Consider the following 16766-nt stretch of genomic DNA (forward strand, 5'->3'; position numbering starts at 1 on the left):
CTGCAGCGTATACCAAAACTGCATTTGCTGGACAAGTAGCAGTCGATTTTTCTTTACAATTCAATGAGAATGCACTAGAGTTATGGATTATAAAGCGCGAACCTTCTTCCGTATTCAAGGCTCGCATCATCACATCTATCATGTGAGGATGTATTTTACGTTCAGTTTGGGGTGGTACTCTCAATAACGGATCAAGAGCTAGTTGATAAAACCTAGCATCATATAAAACTGATGGAGAATCGAGCAGCCTCTGCAGAGCTGAGCGAGAAATATCATAAATGCTTGCTGGGACTTCTGAAAGTGCTAAAATATTCAACGAATTCAACAGAGACAGCATAAAGTCAGGGACGTTGAACGGGTCATTCAGTTGAATTTCAGACAGTAACAGTCGACCAGCAGCCTTGCTGCAAAGCTGAGCTAAAAAGCACAGAGAATGGAGATACGTCACAGTCTTGACGGTGTCTCCAGAGATATTTACTTCAAATGGCTCATCGTTAATATGTGCCGTAAGAGCCGCTGGCGATTCCACCATACCAACCCTTACAATATAGATGATGCTTTGTAACAATGCCGGGGATTTTCCTAGAGCAGTTGTTAATATTTTCAGCGTTGTTAAGCTGTGAGCCCATTTTCTGGACCAGTCTGACTTAGGCTCCAAAACTGACAAGATATTGAGCGTGGTCAGGATATGCAGCTGATTGCTAATACCAAAAGTATGAGAACTTAGAAAAGCTAGAAATTGTTCCATCATTTCCTCTAACAATTTTTCTGTGTTTCTGTTGCTTTTCAAAGTTTCTTCCTGGTGTTGAATGATCAAGTGCATTATACGAAGTAATTTCTCATGAAGGTTTATCTTGAAATTAATACCAGACACAAATGTAGGCAACATATGATGTAGCCGTTTCGAATGATACAGTGCACTGAATGCGTTTAGCAAATTTGTTAAGACATCTTGCTGTGCCTGAGACCCATTTAATAATTGAGCATGAGCCTGTAAGCTTGCCTCAAATATAGGCTGACTCTCATCAACGATTCCATCTTTCAAAGCTTTCAACAGTAATTCCCACGATTGACTACTCCCAATATTAGTTATTTCGCTTCGTGTCAAAGCTTCGTATCCTGCTAATCTGACATGGATTGGTTTTTCATAGCTAATTTTATTCACAATATAGGTAAAATTGTCACTTCCAATTGCTCGCATGGGCCCCCAATCCTCGCCAGACAAATCGCTGGAAATAGACATAGACGTCTCGGGTCGCGCCTCAATTATAGCTACAGAATTAGCTCTGGAGGACAAGCAGCGCTCATCAATGACTGACTTTACTCTAGCAATCAGTTCTGTCATTTCCTTAGATTGAATCATATCTTGAGCAATTTCGTGCGCATTTTCATTCTTCTTCAGCCCCTCCTCGATAGTCGTTTCGAATTTTTCTTTCACACATTCGTTTATCCACTTCCGAAGGGGCAGTGGCATATTTTCCATTGTCAAAGTGTGTGATACACGCTTTTATTCAGAGCACGGTCATTCAGAGATTAAAAAACAATGATAGTTAAAATCAGAGTTGAAATCAACATTAGAGATACCACTGACTATTTCAGTAGGAGATACCCACACATTTTGATACCATTCACCATATTACTATATTTGGTACAGTTGTCATGGTAACACAGGACAAACAAGTATCATGAAGAAATACAAATCTTTATTTTTTAAGGGAACATTATACAATGTATACGATAAACTAACGTATGTTATAAATTACAGATCATACAAGACATATTTATGTGTTATTACAAAAATGGTATAATGGTATAAATTTGTTCTTTTCTATCGTGGCGGAACCAGAATATGCGGAGCAGTGGAACGTAGAGCGTAAATGCCTCCTTCTAGGGAACACACTCTTAGAACACGACAGCTTATCAGAAATTCTGTAAACTGTTCAAATATTCTGTTTTAAACATTCAACATAATAGACGGATGGGAATATAAATGTAAACGTTACCAATGCATTGTTTTGATCGTGTTGACCAATAATTACGACAATGCTGTCTCTGTTATTTGCTAGCGGTTCGGCATGTGGACCAAGCGACATTATGTCTGTGTGAGAAAGTTGAACACTTGTAAATGGAATATTGATGCTACCCAAAACTGCGCCCCTTTCAAATCTATAAAAATTAGAAAAATTGATGATTATTAGAGAACTCAAGTATAATGTATTATCGATTCTTTTTTACATTATTTTATTGTACTAGTAAATCCTGGAAGTAATTACTCACTGTATGTTATTCCGTAGATCAACGACAATCACATTTTGTTTACTGTTTTGCAAGAGATTCATAAAGTCCTTAATGCTAATTCTTGGCATTTTTTCAGTCCCTGGTTCAGGGTCAATCCAGTTTGTTGCCTATAAAAGTATAAATATCAGCTGTTACTGCTTAGAATTCTAATGCAAAATTAGTCGACTGCACAAAATTTTGAATTAATGGTAATTTCAGTTTCACCTTTGATTGATCGAGTTGATGACTCCTGTAAGTAATGCTGGCTGGCGTTTTGTAATACATGGCCATTGAGTCCTTGACACATAGCTCGATATCGATTTCAGGAAGATCAGAGAATAGTAAAATACATTCATTAAATCCTGATGTGAGTAACGAATCTCGCAGTTGCCTAAGTATTGCTAGACCAACCAATAAGGGAAACGAAGAATCTCCCAGTAGAAGTTTGTCCCATAAGTGCAGGATTTTGTGTAGAGGAAATACATCTGTGCAGAAATTAATAATTAGCAACTTTATCAGTGAATATTTGTCATAGATACTCACGTGAAAACATTGTCAGGAACCATGGTATTGCAAACAACTCTGGGACAAAATTGATGGATTTCAAATGATTGGCTAACTGTGGATCGTGAAAGGCTATGGTTTGAGAAAATTTGCCCAAATACTCTTGGATCACTGCAGAGTTGTCCTTTAGAAAGAATTTGTGAAGATACTTAGGGATGAACGCTGATATGCAAGCAAATGCTCGAGCTGAAAGGAAATTTAATATTTTTTGTGATGCAATATTCATTGGTGACTAGATACAAGAATATTGCTTCAAAGGATCACCTTCATTATCAAAGTTGAGGAACAAGAATGGTGCTGTTAGTGAATCTAGGCCCTGCCAGTATACGTAGTTAGGATTATCTCTAACCCAGGCCTTTAGTAATCTCTGCAGTCTCTGATGGCCTGCTCCCGAGGATAATAATTCACTGTATTGATGACATCGTGGAATGTCGACTTCAATCTTGTGAAGACGAATTAAAATTTAATAAATTTGTCGTTCCTTCTAGTACACTTTAGCTTAAATCTGATTTCAAATGCTTTGTACCTGTCGATCTGTATGCGTTGGCGTTTCTTTGTCAATCATTTGGTATCTGCGTTCTATGTCGCCACTTACATTCAGCAGTGCTGCCCAAACTCGGCCTCGCACCAGTGGTGGAATGTCCTTGTGAGCCTCCCTAATGATGGCATCTCTAGTGATTGGATAACCCTAAGTTTAATGGTCGGATATTATAATTCGAAACGTATTTAGTTTATTCTACAACAAATATGCATGTATGACTTTGATTGAAAGTATCACCTGCAGTAATCTTTCATAGAGTACAATTCTATAAAATTGATATTCTGTGTCTCTTTCTCTAATTATTAATGGTAATTGTGACGCAGCACGCGTCAAATTGTCCTGTGCTTGGATGTGTGTCCTGTAAAATAAAAAATTTGAAGCATACTGCAACAGGCAATGAATTATTTTAGATTGTCACAGTGGAGTTTAGTCAGGAGCGAAATGTATGTTAATTACCCGTTCATCAATCGAGGGTAATTGGCTGTAAATGGAATGTGACATAATCGCTGCCGTAATGTATCCAAAGGTACTTTAACCACTCTCAAATCAAGCAGTCCAGCCATGTCTCTGCGACCAAATATTTGGCCCAGCAGTACCACTAAGCTGAAATATGTGTAATTCATTTTTTGTTTACATATTTCAAGTTCAGGTTTAATTTTTGCTCTAATGAATAATATAATATAATATAATATATATCTATATATTATATTATATTATTCATTAGAGCAAAAATATATATGTATATATATATATATATATATATGTAGGTATATATCAATAAGCTTAAACATACTTTGGTACAGACAAAATGGGAGGTCGAGATCTTATTAATCCTTGTTTCTTTAATTCCATTGTAATATCGCCACCCGCAAGTTGCCATAAATAATAGAGTTCATCCATTTTTCTCGCAGTAACACTATTATAGATCTTTTGTTCTTTCGATACCAAATCTTTTTTTAAAAATTCTTCGAATAAAGTATGCTGTAACAATTCTTCTGGAGTTTTTCTTTTACTTGGGTAAATTTGAAGGCAGGAATCAATGAAGTCTTTAACAACCTCTGGTAACGCCTGTCAGGTTCAAATCAATGGGTTAAGTTTTTCTCTTCGAGAGCAAAACTTTTATATCAAATTAAAAAATTTTTATACCTCGTAGGTTTTTAAACAGTTATTTTCCCTCGCAATTCTTTCAAAAATCGTTGTCTCTGAATTTATAAGGCTCAAAACTTTGCGCAAACATTGGGCTAACTTGACACCAGACCAGATATTCTGTTTTAACAAACATTCAGCAATTATCATCCCCAGAGACCAACTATCGACCTTCACACCATTTGGATTATTTCCTAAAAATACCTCTGGTGCTAGATATTTTGGGTACCTGAAAATGACATCGTCATTACGGAACATCCAATGTGTAAAATTTATAGTAATCAAGAAATTAAAAATATAATATATTACCCAATTGGGAAAGAAACGTTTCTGCCACTATCCGTCATGTAATAAAGTCCATAATTATACAGCTTGACATTTTCATCTTTGGTAATTAAAATATTGTCTGGGCTCAGGTGCCTATGTACCAAGCCTAATTTATTTATGTGGCATAGACCGAGGAGGCATTGGTACAAAATCTTCTTCACGGTTTCCAGGGATAAATTATTCCTGTTGCTTAAAGGCTCTCCGCTATACTCAGCCACAACGACAATCCTTTCTGATAACGAAAATGCAAGTGAAAAGATAAGCAGACTCTGTATCCCTCACAGAATTATATTCCTGAATAGCGACAAAGACTTGCCATGTTTACTCCTAATTATATCCAGATAAGTGGACAGGTTTGAATGCTCTATCGTCTTTAAGAATTGAGACCTGCCATAGATTGTTATAGAATTTGGAGTCAGTGGCAGTCCGTTGCTGCCACACAACTCGACTGGATGACTTCTAGCAAAGAACGTCGTTCCACCTAGACAACGCTCATCATCTTCCAGCAAAGCTGGGCACATATTGTTTTCTATAACGGGGAATTCATATGCATGAGTAAAATTATCAGCAAGTAGGCGTTGCTAAGGCCCTTATATTCGAAAGATGATTAACTGTATTGCTTTTAAAATAACGGTAAATGGAAGTTCTTCATACTTGAAATATAATTTAGCATTATAATTTTATTGATTATTTAATCACCTCTTACCGATTTTAGCACCAACAAAGAATATCAAGCGTTTAAATGTTAGGCGTCGTTTCTTGCAGCATTTTACCGATCAGCTGTTAGCTGTCACACGGCTGTCAAAAACTGAAGATAGTTCCATATAGTTCCATGGTAGAACACCAGACCACGCATTGGACAGTGTCGAAAACCTCTGTTAAAAATTCCATACCGGAAACACGTGTTCCCTTAACCCTACCTTTAATCTTTGAGTCCCGGAGAGACAATTAATTTCAATCGAAATCTTGATTGAATGTGGTCTACGCTCAACAAATAATTCTATCAAACCTCAGAAATCGAACAATTCTTTACATTTCCGTAACATGTTTCAAATCATTCGATACGTCACTTTTTGTAACAGACTTTAGAAAAACGAAAAAAGAAAACATACCTAGAAGTCGTCTGCTTTTTATCTCAATTCATCGCGTGATTTTCGAATAAACGCGGCGATAGGCGCTTTCTTGTGCCATTGATAAGAGGTTTTTAGAATGTTAGACATTTACCGCAAACTGTGAATGTATTTGCCACACGATTCATTCTGATGATGTTATAACGATACGTCAATTTGCCCTCGTGAAGCTATTTAATTCACATGGTTTCGCAGAGTCGGGTGTCTCACATTAAACTGGCCTCAATACGGAGATTCATAGCAAAATCATAAATTATATACGTACAGTACGTTAGTATTGACGTAACGGAAGAATTTTTACAAATGATGTAGATTGCATACAGAATGAATCTGTCTGAATAAATTGTCTGAGATCTATCAGAGACGACCTTGACGCAGAGGACACATTCGGAGGAAAAAGGTCACGCGAATATCAAGTCCAATTACGCCTTGGCCCATTCTGTCGGCGGGGAAAAATGGCGCAAGTTCTTAGGGGTAGGGTCGGTGTGTTTACGACAAAGTATTTTCAAACAATCATACCGAAAGTTGAACTCCCCGTAAAATATCATCGATCATGTTTTCACACCAGCTGGGTTTTCGATGGTACGTAATTTTTCATTCATCAATACTTGAGCGAACATATGCGATTACCAGAGGTTAGGTTTGCCATGTCGCCAATATTAATTAACCACGTAAATCAACAATTGCATTAAGTTTCGTAGCTAACAATTAGATCTTGACCCAATTTTTCTGAGATAGGGATGGCGCATTTCATTCGAATCAATGAAGTAACTCTGCGTGTATTTGCGGAGAGCCTTTTTTTAATTTTGTTATGCAACTTTTTTTTCGATCCCTAGAACATCAGATCCAATTGTCCAAAAAATAACTATGGATTTTCTGTAAATAATTTCTATTGAGAAATACAAGTACGTAATTATTGAAAACTGAAAACTTCTATTAACGCGAGCCAGGTAATATCCATTTATGCAGGTTGTGAGAAATGTAATTTTTTTAATAGTAAAAGGACGAGAACTCCTAATGCCGTCCCTGTCACCAACCATGGAACAAGGTACATTAATCAAATGGTTGAAAAAGGAGGGAGATGACATCGATCCTGGCGATGCTGTCGCCGATATTCAAACCGATAAGGCAGTGATGACGATGGAAATGGACGACGAAGCCATTCTAGCAAAAATAATCGTAATATAGTTTGTTTCTTCCTCAATATTGTAGTATTTCTCATAGCTCCTTCCACAAGCCATAACATCTTTTCCTTTATAAATACATCTTAGGATATCTTATTAAACTTTAGGTCGCAGAAGGAACCAAAGATGTCAAAGTTGGCACATTGATCGCTTTGACGGTAGATAAGGGTGAGGATTGGAAGGCAGTGGAAGTGCCAGGAGGATCTACTGCTGGAGCACCGTCAGTTTTCTCTACGAATTCAGATCCTCCTGCTCCATCTGCACCAGCTGCATCTGCATCACAGCCAATACCAGATGGACAGTGAGTTAATGTACAAATTGTGAATATTTTTAGAGCTGGAGGTATTCGGCTTGAATTAAACAGAAGTATGACTTGGAAATGAAACTATTGTGGCCAGTCATTTAGTAGAATACTTTCAATTATCTTTACTTCCGAAAGCTCGCTAAATGTAAACGCAAGTTAATATATTGTAACTTTTACACTTCCAGACATGACTTGACGATGCCAGCTTTATCTCCAACAATGACAACAGGAGTATTGGTAAAGTGGCTAAAAAAAGAAGGTGACAATATTGAGCCAGGCGATGCTATCGCGGATATACAGACTGACAAAGCTGTCATGACTTTTGAACTCGAAGACGAGTTAGTATTGGCTAAAATAATTGTAAGTATTACCATATGACGTTGTGTCTGTTGGGGAGATAGATTGTTGTTTAGGAAAATCGTCGTGCTAACTTTTTAATTCGTCTTCATCGCAGGTACCTGAAGGATCTCAAGTTGAAGTCGGCCAACTTATTGCTTTGACCATGGATAAGGGTTCTGATTGGACAAAGGCCGTTATTCCTGCCACTGCTCCGGTCGCCAATGCTGCAAAACCTGCTCCTTCTACACCATCTCAACCACTCAAACCAGCGCCAACTTCGCGTAGTACGCTTCCACCATCAAGCGGCCAGTATGTATGTTTACATTACTTTGGAAGTTGGTTTCATTGCATGACTGCAGCATCAAGTTTCAAATATTTCCGAAGTAAATTAAGAATAGTGAATTTATAATACCGTCAGCGAAGGTGTGACAGATGTAATTAGATGTAGAAATACTATTTTGATCCAGGGTCTATGGCTTGGCTGTCAAAAGGTTACTGGAAGAGTATGATTTGAGTTCTGGTTCAATAAAAGGAACTGGACGACCTAATCGCCTTTTGAAAAGTGATGTTCTTGCTCACATTCAAGCCCATGGTCTGCAAAAAGTAGCCCCAAAAATCGGTATAGATTCTGATCATTTTAGTACGCATGCCATGTTGAATTACATCACCAAAATATTTTACAATCGCAATTTCACGTATTGCTCAGTACAAATGTATCCAAGAAATTTGATTAGAGTTGACTTCTGAGCAAATTTTTGCAAATTAATTTACTATTACTTAATTGGTTTTATAGCAGCTGGACCGGAATCTCCTGCAGCATCCAAATCAAGCAATCCAAGTGCAATCGGAAATACCAGTGAAAGACCATCTGGATTGGGGCAAAATATCCCATCCACGTATAAGGATGTTCCTGTCAGCAATATTAGGGCAGTCATTGCAAAAAGACTTGCAGAATCTAAAGTCAGTAACGCAAGACTCACTTCGTATTTGCTTTATTCTACTATTACACAATTTTTTTCTTTTCTAACCAAAATATTTTTGTTTCAGAGAAATATCCCACATTCTTACGAATTCATGGATATTAAAGTAGACAAACTGAACGAAATTCGGGAAAAGTTGAAGGCGGAAAACGTCAAGGTATCCGTGAACGATTTTATCACTAAAGCTGTTGCTCACGCACTCCTGGAATGTCCAGCTGTTAATACGTTATATCAGAATGGACAGGTAAGTGTGACAACTTTGTACACATTGTCGTATACCTCTTTTAATTTAGGCAAAAAAAATGGTGAAATATAAATATATTGTCGTATTTTAACTTTTATTTTTTCATTAACTTTCAGATTATTCAAATGCAAAAAGTGGATATTTCGTTCGCAGTTTCTATTCCAACTGGCCTTATAACGCCAATTATATTTGACGTTCCATCAAAAGGTTTGATAGATATTTCTGCCAGTATTAAAGAGCTTGCTGGTCGAGCTCGTGACGGAAAACTTCAGCCACATGAATTTCAAGGTGGAACGTTCACGTAAGTTTTAATTGAAGCTATCTCTAATTGTAAGATATCCAGTTTCATTGGGTGTTTAAATTATGTGATACGACTGTCTTCTTTAAAATGTTCCAAGTTTTACTCACATTTTATATCATTATCATTTCCATTAGAATATCCAACCTTGGTATGTTTGGCATTAAAGAATTTTCCGCCATAATAAATCCCCCACAAACAGCTATTTTAGCTGTGGGAACTGGAAGACAGGAATTAGGTGAGTTTTCTGTCTAACTATGAATGGATGATTTCACTCTTGATTGTAGGACTTGCGTTAATTTTTTTATTATAATCAGTTGTTTGTACAAGCCTTTAGGATAAACCCAATTTTTCAGCAAATTCTGTATCATAAGTTTCTCCCACAGATTCTAATTTTAATACCGTCACACGAATGACAACAACACTATCATATGATAGGCGAGCAATCGACGATGATCAGGCAGCTGACTTTCTAGCTGTTTTAAGAGCCATGCTTGAAGATCCAACTTTCTTGGCTGTCGGACGGGCTCAAGCATATAGACATAAACGTCTATGATTCTACCTGTAAGTGATTCAAAAATTAAGTAGTTAAACAAAGTATATATGTGGACAAATTTTTTTCGATCATGGAAAAGTGCATTAGGTTTCAGGTTTTACACTGTTCAGCCAACTGTAATTACTGAGAAATATTTGTAACCCACTTTTAACATATCACAAAGAAATTAATTTTTGCACGCAGTTCAACGCTTTTAATTTCAGATATCTTATCTTTTGCCTATGTTCCAAATGAATCATCTTCTGTCGATAAAGATCGAATATTCTTGCTAATTTCTTTCAGGTTCCGTACTCATGGAAGGAACTCTGAGAATTCCCAAATTTTCGTAAGTTAGAAAAATTGTACAGAATATTTATTTAAAGATGAATCTGCACCTATGTGTATGCATAGAACCAAGGTGTATTAAGAGCTTGATTTTCAAAGAGAATGTTTGTTTCTAGTAAGTTGTAAGAACAGGCTTCAGACAGATGGTGATACTTGAAGAGTAACTTCACTTAGTAATCAGTCATAGCTCATTTACAGTTTAAATGAAATCGGCAATTTTCTTAACAAAATAATGTTACGATTCAGTACAGATTCGTTTGTGTATTTCGTAGTTGAACTACGACCATTATGTTACCAGTGTATAAGCCCACGGCAATGAATATAACGAACGATTACAGAAGTTTGTAAAGCTCTTTAGAACTCAGGGTGTACAGTAGAATTCAGTATACGAAATTTTCATGAAAATATTTATTGATGTTCTTTTCTAGTTACTATCAACTACAAGTTGCTGTGTAGCCATGTAGTTTCAATATAATATTCTGTATATTTTTAGTGATTTGCCAATAATACACTTTGTTCGGTCTGCATATGACGTATGTACGTACATGTTATTTCGATCTCTAAGTATTTAAAGAAATTTATTTTTAGCCTGACAATCGTTAGATCAACATTACTTCGGTTCATAATTTATTTATTTATTTATTACGTACATTATTCTTACAATTCGGGATCAGTGCAAATAAAAACTCTCAATCAAGAAATCTATTATAAAGAAACACTGTTTATTTCAATAGGAATTTTTCAGGAATTTATTTTATCGTTTGTGTCCATTTTTTTTTTTTAATTATTTAAAGCAAAGTGGAAGGAAATTCAATTAGTCAAATAAAGGTATTGCATGTCCTCACCTATGCTAAAGTATGTCTGATATGTGTATATGAAAAACCTAGAATTTCCATTGCATATAACTTTTGCAATTATCATTTGTAACGGAACTGAAATAATCCGATCTAATTATTTAAAAATACTTTACTTCATGTACACATATGGGAAGCAGGAGTTTGTTCCTCATGATATTTTCTCATTTGATTGAATCCCTATACGCTTCTTTGCATATAAAACCAGCATTTCTATGATTTGAACCATATAATAATAAGGCAAAAGTACCGTATTTTCACGTGTAATTGTGTATTCCAACATTTTCTTTAGTAGATTTATAGTTCAACTACAGATAAAAGGTAATGTAATTCGTTATCTCAATTTAGGAATCGAATTCTGTAGAAGTATCATTTATTACTTTTATCTCAGCTTATCAAGCGGCACGATAATTTTCATACTAAGCGACATAGCAACACATACTCTCTTCTGATATGCTGTATAATGTTACATACCACAGGAGTATCTTTAGCTCACTGTTTACATCGTTCGATTCCATTTGAATCTCAAGGTCGTGGGTTCGGTCGAGTTTTTTTACCCAATATAATTTTTCACTAGTTTTCAAGGCATTAGACTCAATCTCCGACCAGGGGGAAAAAAAATGTATAATTTCTTTTATATGATTGTTACATACGTGTTTTAATTACATATACATAACTCATACAATATTTATAGCCCAGCAGATAAGGGCTGCGATTTACAGCTGTGACTGTGCAATAATTTTATGAAAAATCTTATATTTGTTAGAATTGACGAAATCGCAATAGATCTGATTGACAATTCAGACACAGTTTGATTAGAATTCTCATACAAGCAATTCATACATAAAAATCTGGCATTAATATTAAAAGGTGGACATTTTTTTTTTGTAAACAATTAATTATTTAAATTTTTCACAAACGCTCTTTTGTGTGGTTAGTGTTGGTATTATAAATAACTTGTTGGTGTGATTTCCAGTTGGATACTTTGAAATCTGCATTTTTAATATCGATAACTTGTTGTACAGAAGTTGTCCACAAACCACTAAATTATCAACAATATCATTCAATCTATGTATCACATCTCAATTGATTTCTCATGAAGGTTCATTTTCTCCTTCCTTTCTTCTGCTACGTTACCAGTATTTTAAAGCAATTTAATACTACAGCTTTTGCTTAAAAGTCTAATTAAGATAAGGAAGTTGTGGCGTTACATCTAAACTTTTTTACAGTTATTATTTTCTTAATATGCATGCTGGAATTCGATGTCACACTATATGTCGTTGGGAAAAGTTTGATTATATTATTTGCTCAGAATTTTATTGTCAAATTCATGGGAATTTTGATAAATAGTAACATTTTTATGAATGCAAATATGATTTTACAATGTTAGGGTATAAAATGCTTGGTTGTTTGACAACGAGCAGACAAATCACGCTTTACAAGCATAATTATTATTGCATCATCTTAATCTAAAAAATTGTGTAAAGTACAAATAGAAAAAATGCTGAATGCTCATCTAAATAAACTGTTACATGAAATAACCTATATTGTAGAATGTAGCATTTGTTTGGTCCGTTTAAAAAATGATCGATTTTTACGTCAGAATGGTTATTGCTAAATTACAATTATATAATCCAGGGTTAGCAAAAACTGTATACATATGTATAAAATTTTGAATGATTATCTGAAAATTACTTATCACAATTGTATAAAATCTATCAAAATTACTTGTTACGTTTTAATACTGCTCAAAGGCAAAAATACTTTTGAGCGGAAAGCTAGGCACTTGAGAAAATGTAAAACACGTCAATTAATGCCAACCCTGCCTGAAAATTGACGGATTATATATTGGCAGTTGTTTACTCTAATAAGTAGTTCTCAAAATATTTGGTTTGTTTGAAAGAAAAAAAAAAAAAAAAAAAAAAACAAGTGAGTCTTCAATCTTTAAAGGTCTATCGCAAAGTAAGTTATGAATTTTTTTTAACACTGACTGAATATGCAAAATACTTTTGTTAAGTGATGTAAGTTGATTTTACATTGAATACTTTGTGTCAGTCTTGAACATAGTATCAATTATCTTTGACTACACTTGATTGCACTAGATCAAATTATTTATATCTGCAATCATTGATAAACTACAAATACTAAATATACTAATCATGACTGTTTCATATTAATGTTAAATGTAAACTTATACAGGCTTCAAAAATATGTATAGTATATCTCGAGTAAATATTTGTAAAATTGATAAAAGTTTTTTTATGCTAAATTTATTACAGAAAAACTGTATGTATAAATATTCTGCGGCACGTACCGAAGGGTCGAGTACTGGCTATGAAACGATAGCGATACACAACTGGAAATGATGAGTGGAAGAATATTTTCTCAATTTTCCTACTCATATAATTAATTTTTGAGACAATATAATTTGTTTAAAATACTTTTCGCAAAATTTTTTGGGCTGCACGAATTAGCGGTGTTAGCGTAGATAAATCTGCACAGTTATCTAAGAAAGGATGAGCGAGCAGCTCCTCAGCTGTTGCTCGATCATCGACCTCGACAGCCAGGCATCTCTCAAGGAAATTTTGAAAATGAGGAGTTAGCGTATCCCACCTCGGGATGGATGGTTTCCCTATAGCAGCGATCAAGTACAGAGCTCGGAGCGGAGTTTCCTTCAAGTACGGAGGCTCTCCTTCGATCATTTCAATCGCCATTATACCAAGGGACCAAATATCTACTTTTTTACCGTACTGTTTCCGTGTAACAACCTCTGGAGCCATCCAATATGGGGTCCCAACCATTGTTTGCCTCTTTTCGTCACCAACAATGTTTGCGCAAAATCCAAAGTCTGTCACCTTTACCAACCCATTCATTCCAAGTAGAATGTTGTCGGATTTAATGTCTCTATGAATGATTCCTTTTGCATGTAGAAAGCTAACGGCTTTGAGAACCTCGCGGCAGACTGCCGCTATCTGGGCCTCCTTCATAATAGTTTCAGTGACGACATCCGTTAACGGCCCTCCATCCAGCAGTTCCATTATCACCCATAAATTTTCGTCTACCAGATAAGCGTCAAGAAAATTGACGAGATTTGGATGATGGAATCCTTTCAAGACTTGAATCTCTGTCAGAATTAGCTCCTTCTTAGGCTGTTTGGTCAAATCAATGTCTTTGATGGCCACTCTTTGACCAGTCTTTGTATCGGTGGCTATGAAAACAGTGCCCGACGCACCAGCTCCTACTTCCTTGCTTCTCTCAAACCTGCGATGCGGATCTTCGGGATTGCAGATTTTTCTCAGCTCCTCGAAAACCTCGTCCTCTGTCATTTTCCCCACCGAACCCTCAGTCTTTCTTCGTAGTATGGGACTCTCGTCTTCCGGGTGACGGATATCATCTGGCAGTCGAGTTTCATCTTCTTCGTTAATTTGGTAAGTATTTAAATCCTCTAATATCTGTGTCAACGTTTTTTCAGAATGTTCCACCTTTGTTCGTGGGGCGGGCTTGGGGTGTTTGTTGAGCTTCGGAGGCAGGTCTGGTAATCTCTGCTGGCTGTCATTTGAGCTGATGGAGGTGCTGCCGTCGGAATCACCAGATTGATACTGTTTTTTCGATAAGATTTTATCGATCTCTTGCGATTCTTCGGCGATCAATTTCTCTGTGACAAATGGTTTGAAAACTTCCTCGAGCGGTTTTTTCTTTATTGAATAATTGTAGAACTTAATCGCCTGCAAGGCTGCTGCTGGGTGCTCACTCTGCTCGACCTTGGTTATCTGCTTGTCCAATTCTTGGATCCACCGGTCGGGCAGACCCTCGAGTTGACCAGTTTCGACATTTTTCGTAACGTGGATATTCTGCGTGACGTTTGTCGGCAGACCTATCTCCGAAACTACCTCGACGTTGCTGTTCTTCTTCTTTGTAAATAGCCTTGTTATACTCAGGCTCATTTTGGCACGCGGTTTAGCAAAGTTTATCGACGGGCGTTCCACCGTGGTTGACGAATTTATTTTCCTAGTTATCGAAAACGGCGAGTGTTAATACAAGGTATCGAAAACGCGGAGACTGATCACACCCATTATTCAGGATTTAGCCGCGTGAGTTGCGAGTCTCGGTCTTATCTATTTACAAACTTTATTCATTTGCAGGCGTGTGCTATTTAATCATTCACTCGACACAGACATTACTAATTATCTCACGCACTCCTGGAAACTTCTTTTACATTGGTACACTACACTGATATGCCGTCTGAATTGCAGCAGAGAATGTAACAGAACTTCTTTTTCCGAAAAATACCTAATTTTAACAATCATCGACCAACACTGTCGCCATCTGCTTTCGACTGATTCAGCAAATGAGTCACCCTGTTCTTTTCGACTTGCTTGCCAACCAAAATCGACAGTTATCGATAGTTTCTTAGTCGTAGTTCATTGGTGTATTATAATCACATTATAATAATCACCGAAATCACGTGACCGAAAAAAAAGATCTGATTGGTAAAAAATTTTACGTTGTCTGCTTTGCCTATTTATGACTGGTTTCTATCCGCTGATCCATAACCAGTTTGACGTGAGGTGTTGTTTGACATACATGTTTGCACGGTGAAGAAACGGTGGTGTGGGGAAAACAAATACATAATTTGACGCAATTTTACACGCATCCGGATTTTCGCTGCTCAAAGTGTACGAAGATGAGTGCTATAACGAAGGCCGGTAGGCTGTTTAATGTAAGTTGTCATCGATACATTTTCTTTCAGGATATTTTCGCAATTATGTAACAAGACGTAGAAGTCGGTGTTTATTTAATCTTGCTTATTACAGGCTAGATCTTTCATTTTGACGAGGAATATTTCTCGTAGCTCCGTTAACGATAACGATGATCTCAATATTGTTCATCCCGAGGCACGTGAGCCACACATTCCTCCTTATGTGGAACGGCAAGGTGAAGACATAACCTTAAAACGAGCTAGGTGGGTATCGTGGGTATAAAACGACTCTATTTGAACAAACTTAAATTAGAATTCACTTTGCAGGCTCATCTACCAATCTCGCAAACGAGGTATGTTGGAAAACGGTCTCCTTCTTAGTACTTTTGCCAAAAAGTACCTCGACAACTTCAATGAATCCCAAATGGTGCTGTACGATAGATTGATCAACCTGCCGTCAAATGACTGGGATATATTTCACTGGGCTGCAGAAGTTAAGCCGACTCCGTCTGAGTTTGACAATGAAGTTATGGATTTGCTCAAAGAGCATGTTAAAAATAAGGATAGAGTCAGCAGATTGATGCAACCAGAATTGTAATTAGTTATGAACGAGTAGCCATTGCAATTAGAGATTTCAAAAACGATATTACACTACAGATGAGTTTATTCCCTGGCAGGATCAAAAGTGAAAAACAGTTATAAACGATACAATATGGAAAACTAAATGATCATCAGCGTTGCTCTTTGTTTCGGAAGAGCTAAAAGTGAGTCAGTATTTTGTATTTTTTATATATCCAACTTGTTCACGCGTCATATCAGGAAAATTGTATTTATTTCTCAGTTTTGTGATTGGATTTTTTTGGTGTGTGTAAAAAACAAATATTATGTAAAAGTTAAAAACCATTTTATTACAAAACACATTTCTTCTCGACAATAAATTATTCAAAATTATTTTTATACACAAGTACTAGTTGGGCTGCATAACTGATAGCAATTTTC

General features: G+C 36.3%; 3 protein-coding genes and 1 pseudogene across 6 annotated transcripts; 2 read left to right on the forward strand and 2 right to left on the reverse strand.

Annotated features, from left to right (window-relative positions):
- Positions 1-1683: 1683 nt before the first annotated feature.
- LOC124185176 (TBC domain-containing protein kinase-like protein) lies at positions 1684-5726 on the reverse strand. Of its 3 annotated transcripts, none has more exons than XM_046575655.1 (14): positions 5562-5726; positions 5172-5384; positions 4838-5087; positions 4529-4757; positions 4176-4450; positions 3839-3985; positions 3620-3740; positions 3368-3529; positions 3106-3283; positions 2821-3027; positions 2503-2762; positions 2278-2405; positions 2004-2166; positions 1684-1936 (listed from the first exon to the last, which is right to left on the reverse strand). In XM_046575655.1, the coding sequence occupies exons 2-14, from the start codon at positions 5374-5376 to the stop codon at positions 1829-1831; spliced, it is 2433 nt and encodes an 810-aa protein (XP_046431611.1). In that variant the 5' UTR covers positions 5377-5384; positions 5562-5726; the 3' UTR covers positions 1684-1828. The 3 variants fall into 3 exon arrangements, with proteins under 3 accessions (XP_046431611.1, XP_046431612.1, XP_046431613.1); XM_046575656.1 differs by having other exon boundaries at positions 5555-5726; XM_046575657.1 differs by lacking the exons at positions 4176-4450; positions 4529-4757.
- A 568-nt stretch (positions 5727-6294) lies between these two features.
- LOC124185186 lies at positions 6295-12967 on the forward strand (annotated as a pseudogene).
- On the reverse strand, positions 11646-15432 carry LOC124185180 (serine/threonine-protein kinase PAK 2). The gene has a single exon (XM_046575664.1). The coding sequence runs from the start codon at positions 15010-15012 to the stop codon at positions 13501-13503; it is 1512 nt and encodes a 503-aa protein (XP_046431620.1). The 5' UTR covers positions 15013-15432; the 3' UTR covers positions 11646-13500.
- A 13-nt stretch (positions 15433-15445) lies between these two features.
- On the forward strand, positions 15446-16659 carry LOC124185184 (succinate dehydrogenase assembly factor 2, mitochondrial-like). 2 transcript variants are annotated; one of them, XM_046575669.1, is made up of 4 exons: positions 15446-15788; positions 15883-16031; positions 16095-16361; positions 16445-16659. In XM_046575669.1, exons 1-4 carry the CDS (start codon positions 15753-15755, stop codon positions 16467-16469), a joined length of 477 nt encoding a protein of 158 aa, XP_046431625.1. In that variant the 5' UTR covers positions 15446-15752; the 3' UTR covers positions 16470-16659. The 2 variants fall into 2 exon arrangements, with proteins under 2 accessions (XP_046431625.1, XP_046431626.1); XM_046575670.1 differs by having other exon boundaries at positions 15456-15788; positions 16095-16659.
- Positions 16660-16766: the final 107 nt, after the last annotated feature.

Source organism: Neodiprion fabricii, chromosome 6 (genome assembly GCF_021155785.1).
Source record: "Neodiprion fabricii isolate iyNeoFabr1 chromosome 6, iyNeoFabr1.1, whole genome shotgun sequence".
Taxonomy (NCBI): Eukaryota; Metazoa; Arthropoda; class Insecta; order Hymenoptera; family Diprionidae; genus Neodiprion; species Neodiprion fabricii.

Excerpts from the sequence above, each read along its gene's own strand:
- LOC124185176 (XM_046575655.1), bottom strand. The coding sequence starts at position 5,376 with ATGTGCCCAGCTTTGCTGGAAGATGATGAGCGTTGTCTAGGTGGAACG. Across the intron at positions 3,741-3,838 it reads TACCCTCGATTGATGAACGG|GACACACATCCAAGCACAGG; the intron begins GTAATTAACATA and ends TTTATTTTACAG. Across the intron at positions 3,028-3,105 it reads CCTCAACTTTGATAATGAAG|CTCGAGCATTTGCTTGCATA; the intron begins GTGATCCTTTGA and ends ATTTCCTTTCAG.
- LOC124185180 (XM_046575664.1), bottom strand. The coding sequence starts at position 15,012 with ATGAGCCTGAGTATAACAAGGCTATTTACAAAGAAGAAGAACAGCAAC.
- LOC124185184 (XM_046575669.1), top strand. The coding sequence starts at position 15,753 with ATGAGTGCTATAACGAAGGCCGGTAGGCTGTTTAAT. Across the intron at positions 15,789-15,882 it reads AGGCCGGTAGGCTGTTTAAT|GCTAGATCTTTCATTTTGAC; the intron begins GTAAGTTGTCAT and ends TGCTTATTACAG. Across the intron at positions 16,362-16,444 it reads AGATTGATGCAACCAGAATT|GATCAAAAGTGAAAAACAGT; the intron begins GTAATTAGTTAT and ends ATTCCCTGGCAG.